The following is a 17559-nucleotide window of genomic DNA, read 5'->3' as shown; positions in this document are numbered from 1 at the left end:
GCCTAAATCAGTAGTCAGACATCCCTCTCACAATCCAGGACTGCTGGCTCCCAACCACTCACCTGCCTGCCAGCCTGATCACCTCCTAACCACTCCCCTGCCAGCCTGGTCAATGACTAACCACTCCCCTGCTGGCCCAATCACCCCCAACTGCTCTCCCCTGCCAGCCCAATTGCCCCCAACTGCCCTCCCCTGCTGGCTTGATTGTCCACAACTGCCCTCCCCTGCCAGCCATCTTGTGGCCACATGGGGGTAGCCACAATTTGCATATTATCTCCTATGTAATGGTCAATTTGCATATTATCTCTTTATTATATAGGATATGCAAAAATCATGGACATAGACAATACTGTGGTGAAGGCCTGGGAAGCAGTAGGGGTGGGGACAGAGGTCAATGGGGGAAAAAAGGGAGACATCTATAATACTTTCAACAATAAAGATAAACTTTAAAAAATAAAGTCATTTATTTTAAAAAAAGATTAGATAGTACAGTTGCTGCAAACATGATTAATATACAAAAATCAGCCAATGAGAGCAATTTTTTTTTAAGTGGGAAAATTTTCATTTATTATTATATTATTTTTATATCTTATACTAGAGGCCCGGTACACTAAATCCGTGCACTGGGGACCGGAGAGGGGGGGTCCCTCAGCCCGGCCAGCACCGTCTCGAAGTCTGGGATCCCTCTTGCAGTCTGGGACCCCTCGCTCCTTACCACCCGCCTGCTCACTGCTCCTTATCACTCTGCTCGCTGTTCCTTAGCGCTACCGCTGCCACTGCGCTCACAAGCCATGAGCACAGCTTCTGCGTGAGGGGCACTCCCCCTGTGGGAGCACACTGACCACTAGGGGGCAGCTTCTGCATTGAGCATCAGCCACCCTGTTGTCAGTGCGCCATCATAGCAACCAGTTGTTCTGCTGTTCGGTGATTTGCTTATTAGAGTTTTATTATATAGGACTAGAGGCCTGGTGCATGAAATTTGTGCATGGAGGGGGGTTCCCCTCAGCCCAGCCTGCACCCTCTCCAATCTGGGACCCCTCGGGGGATGTCTGACTGCCGGTTTAGGCCCAATCCCAGGGATTGGGCCTAAACCAGCAATCAGACATCCCGGATCAGAGTTAAGCTTACGCTTGAGCTCAACCGTAAGCCGGTGTGTGGCCAGATGGGCAAGAGACAGGGAGTAAATGCAAATGAGATGCACAGGCAACTCACACACAAGCGGAGCATTTCTAGATAGAGTGCTGGGAAGAGGAAACAACCAGGACTTTTAATGCCCAATATCAAACCAAAACAATAGAAGTCCAAATAAATGAAACCAAAGTTATAATAGTTCTTCCAACAGTCATCTAATTTGCTTTCTATGCTCGCTGAAAATTGCTTTAAGTTCTGGTTATTGCCACAATTTTTTTTTTTCTAAAAAGATGTCTACAAAAATGATTTTTAATGAATGGTTGCATTCAAATCCCATTTAATGAAAACAAACAAACCACCACACAGTGCTTTGTAAATGCAAAGACTTGGTGCTTTCGCTGTTTAAATTCTGGCATTTTTCTCAGTTATCCTTCACTGCAGTTCCGGAGCGCATGTTTGAGCTCAACATGAAAACGCCCCAGCACAGGAGACACGGTCCCTTTCCCGAAGGCCTCCCCGCCTATCGCTGCTGTCAGGGGGCCCCTGGGCGCTGTCCCCTGGCTCTCCTCCCAGCAGCACAGCCCCCCCTTACCTCGTGCAGCGTGAGGTGCTTGCCATCCTTGCGCTTGGAGTCGAACCTGCCGTAGATGGCGCTGTACTTGCGGATCTCCTCCTCCTTGCGGGGGTCCTCGTCGCTCATCTCGAAGATGTGGCCGATCATCTTGGCCAGCTTCTTGTTGGCTTTCAGCAGCTCCTTCGCCTCGCCTGGCTCGCTCCGGGGCAGCGAGGCGGCCATGCGCTCCACACACTCGGCCACCGAGAGCGCGGCCGCGGCATCCAGGGCCTCGCTGCTCTCCTTGGGGGACGCGGGGGAGCCCAGGTCGGCGGGGGACAGGCTGTGCTCGCTCTCCGTGCCGTGGGGGCCCTGCCAGAGCCGGGGCTCCCCGACCCCTTGCAGCGCCAGGCTCCCCGCCCCGTCGGGCTTGCCGGGGCCCGGGCTCTGCACGCACGTGATGGCCGCGCACTTGGGCACCTTGACGTGCGGTTCCCGGGCGCCGCTGCCCCTGTCGTAGCTGGCACAGGATATGCCCAGCCACGTGGGCGACCCCTCGGGCAGCTTGTAGATGGGTATGCTGCTCACGGGCAGGGAGGTGAGTGGCTGGTTGAAGAGGCCGGGGTTGGTGACCCAGTCCCGCAGCGCCTTCTGCAGCCTCCGGACATGCAGGGGCTTGCTGGCCATGCCAACGAGGGCCATGATCTCCAGGAACTCCTCTTCTCCGGCTTCGCAGAGCTGCTGGACGTCATCGCCGCCTTGCTGGATGAAGGCGTCAAAGTAGGACAGCAGGTTGGCCTTCTGCAGTATTCTGTACAGCTGCAGCTCCCCCAGCGTCCGCGGCAAGGCCGCAGCCATCCCTGCGGGGGTGCTTAGCCTGCAAGGGAAGAGGGACAGGCTCATCACAGGGCCCCAAACTCCTCACCCAGGACTCGCAGCCACTCCGGGATCTGGGCATGGGGGTGGGAAGTGCAAAGCCAGATGCATCAGCACAGCCAAGGACTGTGAAGGAGCCGCGCCCTCCGTACCCTCATCTCCTTCTGCTCTCCCCACAAGCCTATGGGCCAGTGTAGCTGTTTCCATTTTAAAGAGAGAAACCCAAAGGCTCAGACTTGCCTGTGGCCTCACTGCTAGTTGAGCAGAAGTCTAGGGACTCCAACCAAGGTGCTCAGGGCGCCGTAGCCCATCTTTCTATCTATCTATCTTTCTTTCTTTTTTTTTTTTTTAATATATTTTATTGATTTTTTACAGAGAGGAAGAGAGAGGGATAGAGAGCTAGAAACATCGATGGGAGAGAATCATCGATCAGCTGCCTCTTGCACACCCCCTACTGGGGATGTGCCCGCAACCAACGTACATGCCCTTGACCGGAATCGAACCTGGGACCTTCAGTCCACAGGCTAATGCTCTATCCATTGAGCCAAACCGGTTTCAGCATCGGTGCCCATGTTTCTGATACTCACTTCGCTGCTTCCATGGTGTGCACACCGAGGGGAAGCAAGGAATACTCAACTTCAGGAGGAGGTAAGAAGCCTGACATTCCACCATTCGCTGAATACTTACTTTGTGCCAGGCAATATGATAAACACTGTACATTACATTCATCATGTCTAACCTGCAAGGTAGGTTTAGTTATTCTCATTCTCCAAAGAAAAAACAGCCACATCAGCCTGGTAGGCAGAGGAAGAGAGAGCCTTCAGCATGAACTGCAGGTGAGAAGAGAGAAGACAGCATCTTAGGAACAAGGAAAAAAGGCAGGAAGACTTCCAACAAACCAGTGACAAGACCTGGTGATCCTTCGGCCTACTGCGCATGCCCAGGAAGAAAGGAGTGATGGCTGACCACAGGAGTCTAGACCATGACAGGCCTTGGGGACACAGACAGATCCGGACGACGGATGTCCTCTAAACACCCTGCACTTCATGGCACAGCGCTGGGGTCTCAGGGTGCACACGGGTTGGAGATACAGGATGACACCAGGGAGGGCGAGAGAGCCCAAGACAGAGCCACAGAAGAGACAGAAAGGGCAGAGCCAAGCAAGACAGAGGAGCCGCCTTAGAAAGAACAAGACCCAGCAAAGCACTTCTTGACCTCTCAGCAGCCTTCACGTTTTTCGCCGTTGCCTGGAGACCTCCCACATACAAAGGTGTGGGCCAAGTGCTTCCATTTAAGAGAAACAAACTTGTAATAACGCACCCTCTTAGGATTAAAAGGACCCTGCAGCCCTCTGTGGAGAAAATTACAGAAGGCGAAAAGAATGCAGAGGAAAATGGAAGCTCCGCTCTCAAGTGAAAACTCTCTGGAGCCGTCATTCACTGGGAGACCAGGCCAGCAGAGGAATGCCAGGGGCACCCCGAAGGCCAGACCAAACCTGGGACTTGTGCTCCAGGCCATCAATCAGAATGCTCCCCCGGATTTGCGTCTCGGCCACCCTTTCCCTCTCCCTGCCACTCTAAGGCCGTCTCCTGGGAAGCCCCACTCCTGGAACCCGTCACCCATAATGTGCTTTGATCAACTAGCGACTCCTCAGCTTTTAAGGCTTTTTCTTTGACAGGGGTATTGCCATGTGAACTGATGACTTTCCGAGAGACTTCTCCGGCAAACCACAGAAGAAGATCCCTGTTCAGTTTCCCCTCCGAGCACCACAAACTCCTCTGTGTAGTGATCATCCAGGCGCTTAAGGTCCGCCTTCACCACCACGTCACCTCAGCCCACTGGACAAAGACAGTCTTGCATCTTCCCGTCCCCACAGGATGGTCTGCTGGCCCTCCCCGCCTGCGTATCACCCAGCTGGAAACTGACCCACAAAAACGTGGCTCTCAGGAGTGACAGACAGGAGCTCAATTCTGTTTCCCACCGTTACATCAAAGGCTTCTAAAAACTGTCTAAGGCGGAAGGACGGGAACTTACTCTCCCATCATACACCTAATGCAATAGCTTCACAGGCTATCAACTCAAGAGCATACAAATACACACACACACACACACACACACACACACCAAATCCTTTTTATAAGAGGGCTGTAACTTCGCAAGGTTTATGATACCATCAATTATGTATCTCATCCTATGTACTCCCCAGGTTATGGAATAGAGGGGAGAGTGTTTGAGAAAACCTAGAATGGAGTTTTTTAATCTTTTTATGAGCTATAAGAAAAAAATGTTAGGCAAATAAAATTTAAAAAGGAACTTAAAAGGAGAACTAAAGACCCAAGCTTAGGTTTTATTCTTCTGAGAAAAGGCAACGATTTTTAGAATATATTCATTTTCAACTGTTTATTCTTTCTCATCTTTACCCAGAAATAAAGGAAACTCCCTAGCTCACAGGAGAAAACGCTCAGTACTGGTGAGAAAGTAGTTGTGATCATAAAGCTCTGTAAGGACTGACAGGGCAAGAGTGTATTTCCGAAGTCAAGATACCCGCTGACAGCGAAGGAGGTGAACTTACAGTCCCAAGGGGCTTCCTGAGGCCGCACTGCCTGCTGGGAAAGGAGTTTTTCCCCTGAGCTCTGGCAGGAGGAGAGTGCTTCAGTGTCCCACAAAAGGTGTGCTGTGACCCTTTAAACACCCACCACTTCACATACTAATTAGATTTAATGTAAAAGAAAATTTTTATATGATGAGATTTTCTGTTTTTACAAACTCTACTCATGCTTCAACATGAAGGTCAAACACACCAAGAGAAAGCCCTAACTGCATCTCTCCTCACACACCGTGCACAGGGAGCCAGCGGCACGGCACAGCCACCCGGAAGTGCACAACTCCTCCCGTGTGCCAGCCACTTCACAGCATCCCTCACCGCGGCGGTGTGGGCCAAGAGCTTCTCCAGGCCAGCCCACCTTCCCTCCGAATCCCAGGACAGCTCAATCGCTGGCAGACTTCAGTGAGAGCGAGCATACCGTGGAGCTCGGAGAAGGAGAGCATGCCCCACAGCCCTGGTGTGGGCGGCTTTCTGGAAAAGGCCCGGAGGTGTGAGGGGAGAAGGCTGCCTGGCCTGGAGCGGGGAGCAGGAGGCGCGTGAGGGACGCTCATTGCACCTGGCTGGTAGGAGCGCAGGGCATCACAGGGGCCAGAGCGCTAGCGAGCTGGGGAGCCAGCTGTGGATCTGGGATGCCCAGATGAGCCGTTTGGACTTCTTCCTCTAGTGGAGACATTGGCACAGGTGAGCCAAGAGCCACCCTGTGCTCCAGGAAATGGAAGTTGGCGCTGCAGAGAGGAGGTGAGAGGGTTGTTGGGACAAGACGCTTGAGAGCTAGAACTCGGTGCTTTGGGGGCAGAGGAAGAAGAGGGGTGTTGCTGTGGCTTGAGGACACAGATTTGCGGAAGGAAGAGGAAAACACAAAGATGCAACCCTGCTTCCGTTAATTCAGGAAACTGGGAGAGCAGTGGTGCCACTAGAGAAATAAAGTGGAAAGAATGAACGTGGGAGTCTGGAAGGGAGGAAGGGAGGAGAACATCCCTGCTTTCAGAGTCACCCATTCTGAGATTTTGATAACCCCCAAGTAGTAGTTGAAATGCTGAATCAGAAATACGTTTTGAGCAATGGTTTTCAAACTTGTCAGGTATGAGAATCACTTTAAATACAAAGTTGCAAATATTGATAGTTCTGCTTGTAGCATTTGTTGATTGAGAATGTATATGACAATGACTACTATGACTTTGGTTATACTTTTAATTAAGAGACTGTATTTTATTAAGCCATGAAGTACTAACTTTTCATTTGCAAACCCGACATGTGTGAGAGGCATCTCACTCCTCAGTCAGTGCTTGTGCACCTGGGTCTGAGAGCACTTGGCAGTAACCCTGGCCCCCGACCCAGGGGCCCCTCCTCCAGCTGCAGTTACAATCTGGACGGCCGTCTCTTAGAGGCGTGACTGGAGCTGGGGAGTGGATGTGCTCATCGAGGGGGAATATCAAAAGGCAGTAGAAAAGAGATCGAATTTAAAACTTTGAATTAAAGTTTGGCAAAGAACTGCTAAGGGAAGGTAGGGCAGACACCGTGTAAGTCTAGGTGAAAAGCATTTCAAGGACTGGCGTCAAGCCGCGGAGAGGTTAGAGAGAGGCCAGCAGTTACTGGCAAGTTTTGAGAATGAGCTGTGGGGCCGTACCACGGGCTGGAGCTTGGAATAGACGGAGGCAGGAATGAAGAAATAGCTCTTTTCCCCAGTGGCCACGAATGGCCTCTGTCCTACCCCGAATCCCCACGTCCCAGCCTGGAGGATGTCAGGGAAGTGGTTTCCCACAGCCTGCCAAGGGCTTCCTTGTGGTTCGAGGACTAAGCAGGAGTGGTCAGGGCTGAGCCCCCCGAGGGCAGGAACGTGGTCTTATCATCTTCTCTCCCCCTCTGTTCCTCGAACAGTGTTCAGTACCATCTCCACAAAGGCTGCTGTTACATGAAACCCAATGTCCGAGTTAGACTCTGACCAGCAGCTTCCTTCGTATCCAAAAGGGATGCCTTCGGATGATCGGCGTCCCAGTGGATTAGCAATCTAATAACCTCCTGCTCCTTTACAGACCAGCCCTCTTCATTCTCTCATCCTCAGGAATTCCTCTTTCTTATCAGGCTGTATGTTGAATTCTCATGACACAGATATTTCCCCCAAGAGATCGAAGGCTCCTCTCCCAAATATAAGAACTCCACCTGGTTAGTGTTATCATATACATATGTTTTGTTTTGTTTTAAATATATTTTTATTGATTTTTTTACAGAGAAGAGAGGGATAGAGAGTTAGAAACATCGATGAGAGAGAATCATTGATCAGCTGCCTCCTGCACACCCCCTACTGGGGATGTGCCCGCAACCAACGTACATGCGCTTGACCGGAATCGAACCCGGGACCTTTCAGTCCGCAGGCTGACGCTCTATCCACTGAGCCAAACCGGTTTCGGCATTATATACATATGATTAGTCATGAGAGATCCTAGGTCTTTTTCTTTATGGTTCCTATAAATTAAAACACAGTATAAACTATCCCCAAACAACAAATATCAATCTTGCAAATGATCGTTATATTCAGATGGTTTCGTAATCATCACTCTTAAATCCTCCTCTTCATGATGTAGGAAGCGTATATAGACATTTCACGCATCTATATCTACACACACACACACACACACACACATAGTGTGTGTATACGCACACTTTTATGAAATCTATGGCATTCCAAAGAGACACTCATCCAGGAGTGGAGAGAAACCTGGGGCTAACTCCAGTAAGATGTGGTTTACTTATGCAGAGAACCATCAATTCCTGCCTCCCAATGCTGCCTGAAACTCTTACTTTAAAATTACCTAAAATTAATTAACAGCAACCTCTTACAGACTCATAAAAAATGTGAGGAAACTTGGGAAGAGTCAGCTTATGAGTCATTACAGATTCAGGTGAATTAGTTCCACTGGTGTGTCTTCCTCTCCACATCTAGATGCACACCAGTGGGAAGAAAGACAGCGAGGGCCAGGAGGAGGAAGGGCAGGGCAGGGCACTGCGGGCAGAGACTACATGGGAAGGCCCTGAGGTGCCACCTCTCGCTCGGAGGAGGGGCCCAGAGGGCCTGGGAGAAGGGGGCAATGGGTAGGTAGACTGAAAGGCTGCAACTGAAAAGGTTTATAAGGAGAATTTGACTTGGGGAAGGATGGGCCTTAAGCCTAGGAAATGGATTCTTCTCACTTCTTCCTAGGTCTAGAGCTCCGCTAAAGTAACAAACGTAGCTCAGTTACATCGTGACTGAGGGGCTGGCCTGGGTAGTGAACTCCTGTGTATGTGTTTCAGGTACCAAATGATTTACCCAGAGGCACTTGTAAGCTAAATCAAGATGTTTTTGGATTTTAATACTGTCATAGCTATGAATTAAGCATTAGCTTCCAGTAAAATTAATGGTAATTTGGGAAACTTAAAAATATTTTTCTCTATTGATTCTTTTCTGAATTCTGAATGACGCTGCGGGGAAAAATTCTTTCAGATCCCTTAAAGTTCTAATGAAAGCGTAAGTTTAAAATGATCAAAATTAGAAAGAAGTAAATCAGATTTATTTTGCAAGTAAGCCATAACTATGCATTAACCTAACTATAATACCAATAGGTAAATATCAGTATCATACAATATGACTGGAAATTCTTCAAACAACCAACAGCCACGTCACTCATCACACCAATATGTGCCCTCCAATCATTTAGTATACATACAGAATATCTAAATTTCATCTTTTCCAGAAAGTTCTCTTTAAAAAGTACAAAATTAACATACTGTTTATATTAATGTGCAGCCTCCTAAATAAAACATACTGAGAAATGACAAACTATCTGAAAGCTTAATGGTATTTTTAGCTGCGAGAATTCTGACAAGGAATACTGTTTTCCCCAGCATCAATTTCTCTAAGTTCCATCATTAAGTTTAACAGAGTATATTCTATTGTACTAGTTTTTGAACATGTCAGTTCAGAAAGGAAATTTGCATTTAATATAACTGTGCAATTCTTCATTCTACTAAAAAGAGTAAAAGAAGTAGGTAAGGTAAATCCAAAGCAAAGGGGCTAGCTAACATGTTATGCTTGAGTGGTATTGTACTAATTCCTTAAAATATTTTAAACACTCCACAATGAAATGTATGTATGCAAGTTAATTATACATTAGCAAGACCTTAAACTGTTCAAAACATACTATAAAATGGTCATTTCCATGTAAATAAAACGTATCATGTTTCTGTGGCATCCAGAATATAGACTCACGTTTAAAGGTGTTTTTACAGCCTTCTCATTTCCAATAATGTCCATGAATGGCACAAACAAAAACAATTAGATTTATTACAATGGAATAGATGAGGCCCTTAGGACAGTGTCTGGGTCAACAGACACAAAAATCTGACATACTTCTATTTCCATCCAACTATCTTTTGCTTTAAATATTTCAAGTTTATGCAATAAATCCTTCAAAGGTTTCAAACCCCCATTTTGTAATACATGTAACTTCTTATTTCAAAGAACCCACAGTGCCACGCTCCAGAATCTTGAATAACAAACCAATATGCCTTAAAGTGGTATTAAAGGAAAGCATCTGTGCCTGGCCTGGGTGGCTCCGTGGCTGAGTGCAGACCGATGGAACCATGAGGTCAGGTTAGATTCCCCGTCAGGGCCTATGTCCGGGTTGTGGGCTCATCAACCTCATCGGTGATTCTCATCATTGATGTTTCTCTCTCTCTCCCTACTTCCCTCCCTGAAATCAATAAAAATATTTTGTAAAAAAGAAAAAATATTTAATGCTTTAACTCAGTGGTTGGCAAACTGTGGCTCGAGAGCCACATGCAACTCAAGAGCCACATGCAGCTCTTTGGGCCCTTGAGTGTGGCTCTTACACAAAATACCTGGGCGAGTCGATGTTGGAAGAAGTGGCGTTAGAAGAAATTTAAGTTTAAAAAATTTGGCTCTAAAAAGAAATTTCAATCGTCCTGTTGATATTTGTCTCTGTTGCTTTAACTTATTCTCTAAACAAGGAGAATGAAGATCTATTAACTTTCCTATTGAACAATGGATGTTATTTACTAGTCACAAAAAGGAAATTTTAAAATGAATTTAGCTTAGATTACTCAATTTTATCAATAATTCTGAAATAAGCCAGGATGTAAAGTATTTATTAAACATAGCAAATTATTTACTAGACATATAAGCTGACTACATTTCCTTATATCAGCCATAGTATGCCTAAGGATTTTTGTCATTTTAATCAGAGACAGAATGAAATAAAATAAAACATACGCCGCAGTGTTTTTATTACTCCTATTCTTCTCATTGATATTCACATATAACAGAAAAGCATAATAGCCAAGGAAAACACTTTTCTAATACCAAGATGCATGTTAACGTTTGTGCAAGATGCTAAAAATAAAATTAAAATAAGGAACCTTTCAATGGTTCCTTGAAGTAATTTTTTGCCAGACCCAATTTTCCACTATCTTACACTCAAACAAGAATAAAGGTGGCTGACCTCATCAGACATCTATAAGGACCCATACATGCAGGATCGACACCCTTAAGAACAACGTAATTTTAAAAAGTTAATGAGAGGACAATATTTAATGTCTTACTACTGAAAAACGGAGGGGAAAGGATCCCCTTGAACCCACCCAAAGGCCACTCGCCTGGCATTTAGATTAGAAGCAGCTCTTTCAAGTCTTCAAAGACACCGGCCTCCACCAGAAAGAAAGTAAATCCTATGCATCCTCTGCCAGTATTTCTCCAGAAACCCACACGTACGTTATGACATGTCATCGTTTGCTGTTTCACAGGGAGGAACTTGCAAAAAGTGAAAACCTGAGAAGGTAATTCACTGCGTGCACTTTTCTAACAAAACAGCCTAGCATTTCCTGCGTGACTAATCCATCTTAAACTGCGTTCCTCTGTTCCTATGCAATCTAATATCACCTATTAAAACTGCCAAAATGTTTTTAAACAAGACCCGAGAGTTTCCCTTGCAGCTTCTGATCTTTGCACTCCCTAAGTTTGCAAGTTTGCAGACACATCACTGGCAAACCAACTAGTAGTGACAGGTTAACTCGGATGAGATTTTAAAATGACAGCTATCCCCAAATTCTGAACGCTCCCAAGGTCTGCTGGTGCGAGAGGTCAGTACAGTCTATGCAAGTTAAGGAATCCTCCAGATCGCCAGCTGCAGAGCTGGGCTGGGTCAGCGAAACTGAGAGGCATATTCCTCCTCCAGTCGCCTTCCCCCCAGACCTCTGCAGCTCGCTGAGGGTCCTTTCCCATCCCCAGCGCTCTGAGCCCTGCGTTTGCAGACCCTAACCCTCTGATGGCACTCGCAATGTGTCTCCACGAGGAGGGTCACACACCTCTGCGTCCGAGCCCTGAGCGTCCCACGTGTGTTTGCAAATTCCACGCTCGCCCTCGGCGCGCACAACGAGCCTCTCGCCTCCCCGCGCCCCGGTGCCAAGTTTCTGAAGCCACTTCCCGGCAAACTCCTTCCGCTGTGCAGGGCGCTCCGCTCGGGCGAGGATGCCCAGGTCCAAACGAGGACGGTGCGCCCGACTTCCACAAAGTAAACAAACCGCCGAGAGCCTGTCCCGGAGGCCCTCCGGGCGCGCCCCCACCGCCGGGAGGGCAGGGATCGGCGCCCTGGCTTCCCCGACCGGAGCCTCCCAAGCCAGGCCTGCCGCCGGGCTCGTCCTCGCCTCGCGGCCCCCGCGCCCCGCGTTTCTCCGGGAATCGCCCACACGAGCCGGATGCCGCCTCTCCCCCCGGCGGCGGCGGCGGCGGCGGCGGCGGCGCGGGGCCTGCTCCCACGGACGCCCGCACCCCACCCCGCCACCCCCTCCTACCCCACCCCCGGCGCCCGCGCGCCCCGCACCCGCGGACGGCGCTCGGTACGTACTCGGCCAGCGGTCCGGGCGCGCGCTCCCCCGAAGGCTGCTCAGCCCCGACTCCGAGGTGCCGGCCCCCGGCTCTCCCTGCACAGACTGCGGCGGCGGCCGGGACGCCCCCGCTCCCATCGAGGGGGGCAGGGACGGCGGCGGGCGCGCGCTCAGCTCCCCGCCGGCTCCGATCGCCCGCCTCCCGCCCGCAGCCCCGACGGCTCTCGCCCGGCCGCGCGGTGAGGGGGCAGCTCCTCCGCTTCGGGGCGCGCGGGCTGCGGCCCTGGCGCCTCCCCCGCGGGACCCTCCCTCCTGCTCCCCCTTCTTCCTCCTCCTCCTCCCACCCCTCCTCCTCCCGCTCCTTCCCCGCCTCCCTTCCCCGCCTCCGCCGGCTCCTCCCGCCCCGCGGCGGCCCGCCCTCCCCGCCGCCCCCGCGCCGCCCCCGCGCTGTCACGTCGGGAGATTCCGCTCCGCCGCCAGCGCCGCTCCGGCGGCCGCCCCCGCGCGGCCGAGTGACGCAGCTCGGCGTGGGCGCCGCGGCCCCGAAGGGCGGCCCGTTCGCACGCGGCAGCTGGGAGGTCCGCGCGGGCGGCGGGCGGGGGCGGCTCGGGCTCCGGCTCCGGGCGGGGGCAGCGGGGAGGGGACGCCGCCTCGGGCCTGCTCTCCAGCTGCCGAGGGAGCCGGGAAGGTTTGCAATGGAAAGAAAAAGACTCATTTATATTTATATATTTTTTATTTATTTATTTTTTAATGTGTGGGGTTCCCGATATAGTATTTCAAAGAGCAAGCCCGCCAAACCCGACTCACCCCCACACACAGGCTTAAAACGTACAAACAAAGAGCGCGCGGGGCCCACGGATCCAAGCGCCGGGGCGCCCCCGTCCTCGCCTCTGGAGGCTGGGGGGCCCCAGGAAGGTGGCTGCGACCGCGTGGGTGGGGGCGGCAGGTGCAGGCGCGGGTGGAAAACCGGGGTTCACAGAGGACCTGCCTGGCCCATGGTGCCTCCTCCCCACCGCAGCCCAGGCCCTGCGAGTCGCGGAGGCGGGGGCGATAGGAACCCACCAGCCCCAAGTACAGCGGTGACAAGGGCCTTGCTGGCTGGTAACTTAATTCCAACCTTACCAACCCTCCTCAAAGCCTGCCTGCTGGTTTGCCGGTTAACATCTTCCATGTCAGGCCTGGGGTGTGCTAAAAGAGAGTGCCCGCGACACGATACAGAAGTGTTGAGGTTAGCCTGCATGAACTCTTCTAGCCAAAGAAAGTATTAGAACACCTCCAAAAATGCACTTGGACCATTGCCAAAAAACCTACTCCTTTCTTTGCAAAGATGGGAAGATGAGAGAGTTCCCCCGTGTTTGGCACCGCGTTCTGAAAGGGCAGGGAGCTTCGGTAAACATGAGACCAGCGCAAATGCAGGTGGAGTCTGCTTAGCACACACGGAACACCCGCTCCACGGGCGGCCACGCCCACAGCCTGGCCGGCCTCTGGGGCAGGCCCACTTCGCTCTGGAGACACAAGGCATGCTTTGAGATGGGGAATTCTTCATGCCACATCTTTATGTTGGAGCACTGGGTGGTGTGATAACATTGAAAGAAAACAAGCTTATTAAAGTGCCAAACCTCTTTTCTTTCTGGAAAAACGTTATAGGAATGAGCAATGCCACAATGGGACATACAGAATGCCCCCCCCCAAAATGTATACATTTTTAGCTGATAGCGTTAAATGCAAATGAAGTGTATTTTAATAAGCACCGCCTTTATAATTACATTAAAAGTGTGTATTTTTTTTTGGGGGGGGGGGGGGGGAATAGCCTGTATACGTACTTACGCCTTTCTCCAGTGTTAGTAAAAAGTTCTGTCCTGGGCAGTTGTGTTGATGTTTCGAATGAATAAGCATGTTTGCTTCACCGGATTCCTCTCCTGAAGAAATAAATCATTCCTGGAAGTTTGTCTTAGCATAATTGTCCTGGTTTTGCATCTGTGGACCTTGTTCTGTTAAAAGAAAGTTGCTACAAAACAAAGACAATTTCTTGGAAAGATGAAAGTTAAGTTGTCAGGCAATGAAGTCTGAACTGTCTTCTCTTCCGGTTATTCTCTGGATTCCTGATGTTGTGCAAACATTGCTGGTTATGAGCAGCTAGGGGAAAATGACTTTCTTCCGCAAAGATGAACCATCAGTGATTCACGATTCATGAAACGCGTCTCTGTACCTGGACTGAGCCTCCTGGGACATTTGCCTCTGGCCTCGGGACAAAGGACGTTCAATCCTCTCTGCCAGTTGTCTGTGTCTTCCGCTGCTGACTGCGAGGCTGAGAGGAAGGGTGTGGGGGCAGACACCCTTTCTTCTGCCTCTGGCTGGTGCTTTCTACAGGGAAACGCTGAAACTCTCCTGTTTGTTGGTTGGTTGCTTTGTTTTCTAAGCACATTTAGATAGAATGTTTTCCACATTAAGAATGGCATTGTTGCCCCTGGTTGGTGGTGTTCAGTGGTTAGAGCCTTGGCCCATGCACGAAGGTTTGAAGGTTCCATTCCTAGGTTGCAGGTTTGATCCCTGGTTGCCACCCCTACCCCCTACCCCCCTACCCCCATATCCGGGAGACAATCTATATCTCCCTCCCTCCGTTTTAATCTCAAAAATCAATGAAAAAAATATTCTTGGGTGAGGATGAACACACAAAAAAGAATGGCATTCTTGGCCCACTCTGTGTCGTCCTTAGTGTCCTTTGGTGCTGGGGCAGGTGTTGGGAGGAAGGAAAATGAAGAAAAGATAAAATGTTAAGCTTGTAGGCATCCAGTTGTGTATGTCTATATGACAACACTTTATTCAATATGGCTGCTCAAAAAGGGGCCTTCACCTGTATCAGATACAACTAGGATTCTTACTATCTCTTACCACTTTTGTCACCCATCCCACCCCTAAAAACACCACCTCCATTCCTACACACATACACACACACATACACACAGTCTTCTCCCACTGCTAGACTCGTGGTTTGCAGAGGGAAAGTATTCCCTCCTGGAAGAACGGTTATGGTGTCTATTCCATATTCCATTCCATCTGTAAGTGCATCTTATTCTCTTGAATTCAGAAAATATGTTTAATGGGATTTGAAAAATATTGTTTAAAATACTTCAATTATTAGTGCTTTTGCAAAAATAAGGAATTATTTAGATTAAATAAAAAAGCTTTTCCATATTGTGGAACTAAAAAAAGTTTTTAGTAAAACTAATAATGTAGAAAGTTGGTAGTGGGTTCTGACATTTGAGCAGAAATTTCCCTGAAAGAACATTAATTTACTACTTTCAGAAAGTCATATTACTTTAAAATGCTTCAGTGATTCAAAACAAAAGAACTCATAATTGACTTAAAATGTTCTCAGGAGAGAGAAAGAATTGCATGGTTTATGACCTACAAGGTCTATGGTGCGGTACAATTCTGTTCTCTTGTTCTGTTATTCCCTTAGAACAATTCTACACTTAACGGCTTTCTGCTCTGTGTGGTGGAGGCCCTGCAATTAACTGAGTTATGTTCAATATGCATATTACCAGAAATATAATTTAAAATTCTCACATTGTGCAATATGGAATTTAAAGCTTTAGATGTATATTGTAGATTTAAAATATTCAAATGTAGATGGTTGGATGTCGACCTATGAACCAGGAGGTCATGGTTTGATTCCTGGTCAGGACACATGACCAGGTTGCAGGCTCAATCCCCCAGTGTGGGGTGTGCAGGAGGCAGCCAATCGATGTTACTCACTCATCATTGGTGTTTCTATCTCCTTCCTCTGAAATCCTATCTAATAAAAGAGAAACATGCAAATTAACTGTATCTCTGCTATGCCCACAAGCCACACTCACCAGCCAATCAGGAGTGAGTATGCAAATTAACCCAACCAAGATGGCAGTTAATTTGCATATCTAGGCACAGAGCAAAACAGAAGACAGCATAGAAGGAAGTCAAGCGCTGCAGGAGAAGCAAGCAGGGCAGTAGAGAAGGAAAGGAAGCTAGGAAAGGAAAAAATATATATATTTAATATAAAATATTAAATATATATATTTAAAATATATATATAAGTATATATATTTTAAATATATATATTTAAAAGGGAGCAAGGCTATAAGAAGAGAGCATGTAAAGAGAAGAGTCTTAGAATAATTGGGCAAGAGTTGGAAGAAAATGAGGGGAGATCAAAGGATGGAAAGAAGACAACTGCACTTGTGAGAAGCTGACTGCAATGGACATGACTATTCAGAGAGAAGTACTAAACCAAAGAAAAAGTACCCAAGTATAGGACTGTCCCAAAGAGGGAAAAAGAAGAGGCAGAAAAGAGATCATCTTCACTTAAATTCATCCGGGCCGTGAAAGTGTGCTCTTGACTGGGGACAGGTGGCAATGCTGGGATGGAGTGGCTGGGTCAGATCTGCAGGAAGAAGGAAAGAGAATAGCAGTCAGCAAAGCCTCTCTCACTGGTGGAGATCCTGCGCATGCCCTTCAGTTAGATGGGAACAAGTGGTGCGTGTATCAGGGGCATGTGCACATCAGGAAAAGGAAGACAAAGGGTTCAGTGGGTTCAGAAGCACCAAGTGCTTTCACCATGCAGCTAAGATATAAAGAAGGTATGTTAATAAAGAGTTGAGCTAATTGTCACCACAAGTTACTCAACTCTGCTTGCCTTCTAAGAGCAGACACTTTGGAAGGACAGTGCTTATATTGCGCAATGAGAGATGTGAGGCTATTGAAGCAAAGGTAAATCAAAGATGATTCTGTTCTTTTATAACTACTGCCAAGTAACATGTTTACAATTTTAATTATATTTTTGTGCTTACCCAGATTTAGACATCGTGACTCATCAGCTGGCCCAGGATTGGCGATAATATGTAATAGTCAAACATTTTAAGGATCTTTCCATTGATTGCTATACTTTTTACCTCCTCCTCTAAGAACAATCTCTATTAATGAGAGTGAGAGTTCTTTCCAATCATAAAATATGTTCCTTAGATAAAAGTTCCCAAATTTCCCTGTTGTTGGTAAGGTTAGGGGCTGCTATGCAAATTGCTGGTAACAACCTTTAGAAGGGCAATTGGTAAATTGAACTATGAGTTTCAAAATGTTCATATGATTTGGTCCAACAGATTCACTTCTAGGATGTTATCCAAAGTTTATTAACATATTAGAAAAGGATATTTATCACAACTTGATTTATAAATTGAAAAACTAAAACATTAAAAATTATGATTGTTGATTTATATTTCATCTTTATGATGGAATATATTCAATTAATATTTAATAGTGTTGGGAAATGCTCATGATAAAATATTATTGGTCAAAACAGAGCAGAACAATTTATAATCTCTCTACCTATAAGTAAATATGGCAGGACATTTACCAAATGTTACCAGTACTTATCTCTAGCTGATAATACTATAGATAATTTTTATCTTCTTTATGCTTTTTTAATTTTCAAAAATTTCAACCATAAATATGCATTAGTGTAAAAATCAGGAAATTTTTAAAC

General features: G+C 47.9%; 1 protein-coding gene across 4 annotated transcripts in view; it reads right to left on the bottom strand.

Annotated features, from left to right (window-relative positions):
• NAB1 (NGFI-A binding protein 1) overlaps positions 1-12370 on the bottom strand; it is a 37668-nt gene extending 25298 nt beyond the window's left edge. For 2 of the 4 annotated variants that reach the window (XM_084892163.1, XM_084892166.1), the window contains exons 1-2: positions 12062-12370; positions 1724-2561 (exon numbers count right to left, since the gene is read on the bottom strand). In XM_084892163.1, the coding sequence (XP_084748289.1) occupies positions 1724-2542 (819 nt within the window). In that variant the 5' untranslated portion in view covers positions 2543-2561; positions 12062-12370. Of the gene's footprint in view, positions 1-1723; positions 2562-3299; positions 3391-11522; positions 11841-12061 lie in introns of those variants that run through there. The other 2 variants (XM_084892164.1, XM_084892165.1) reach the window with 2 other exon arrangements.
• Between the last annotated feature and the right edge of the window lie 5189 nt (positions 12371-17559).

This window comes from Pipistrellus hanaki, assembly GCF_964339955.1.
Source record: "Pipistrellus hanaki genome assembly, chromosome: 8".
Taxonomy (NCBI): Eukaryota; Metazoa; Chordata; class Mammalia; order Chiroptera; family Vespertilionidae; genus Pipistrellus; species Pipistrellus hanaki.
This window is presented reverse-complemented; position numbering and strand designations above follow the sequence as displayed.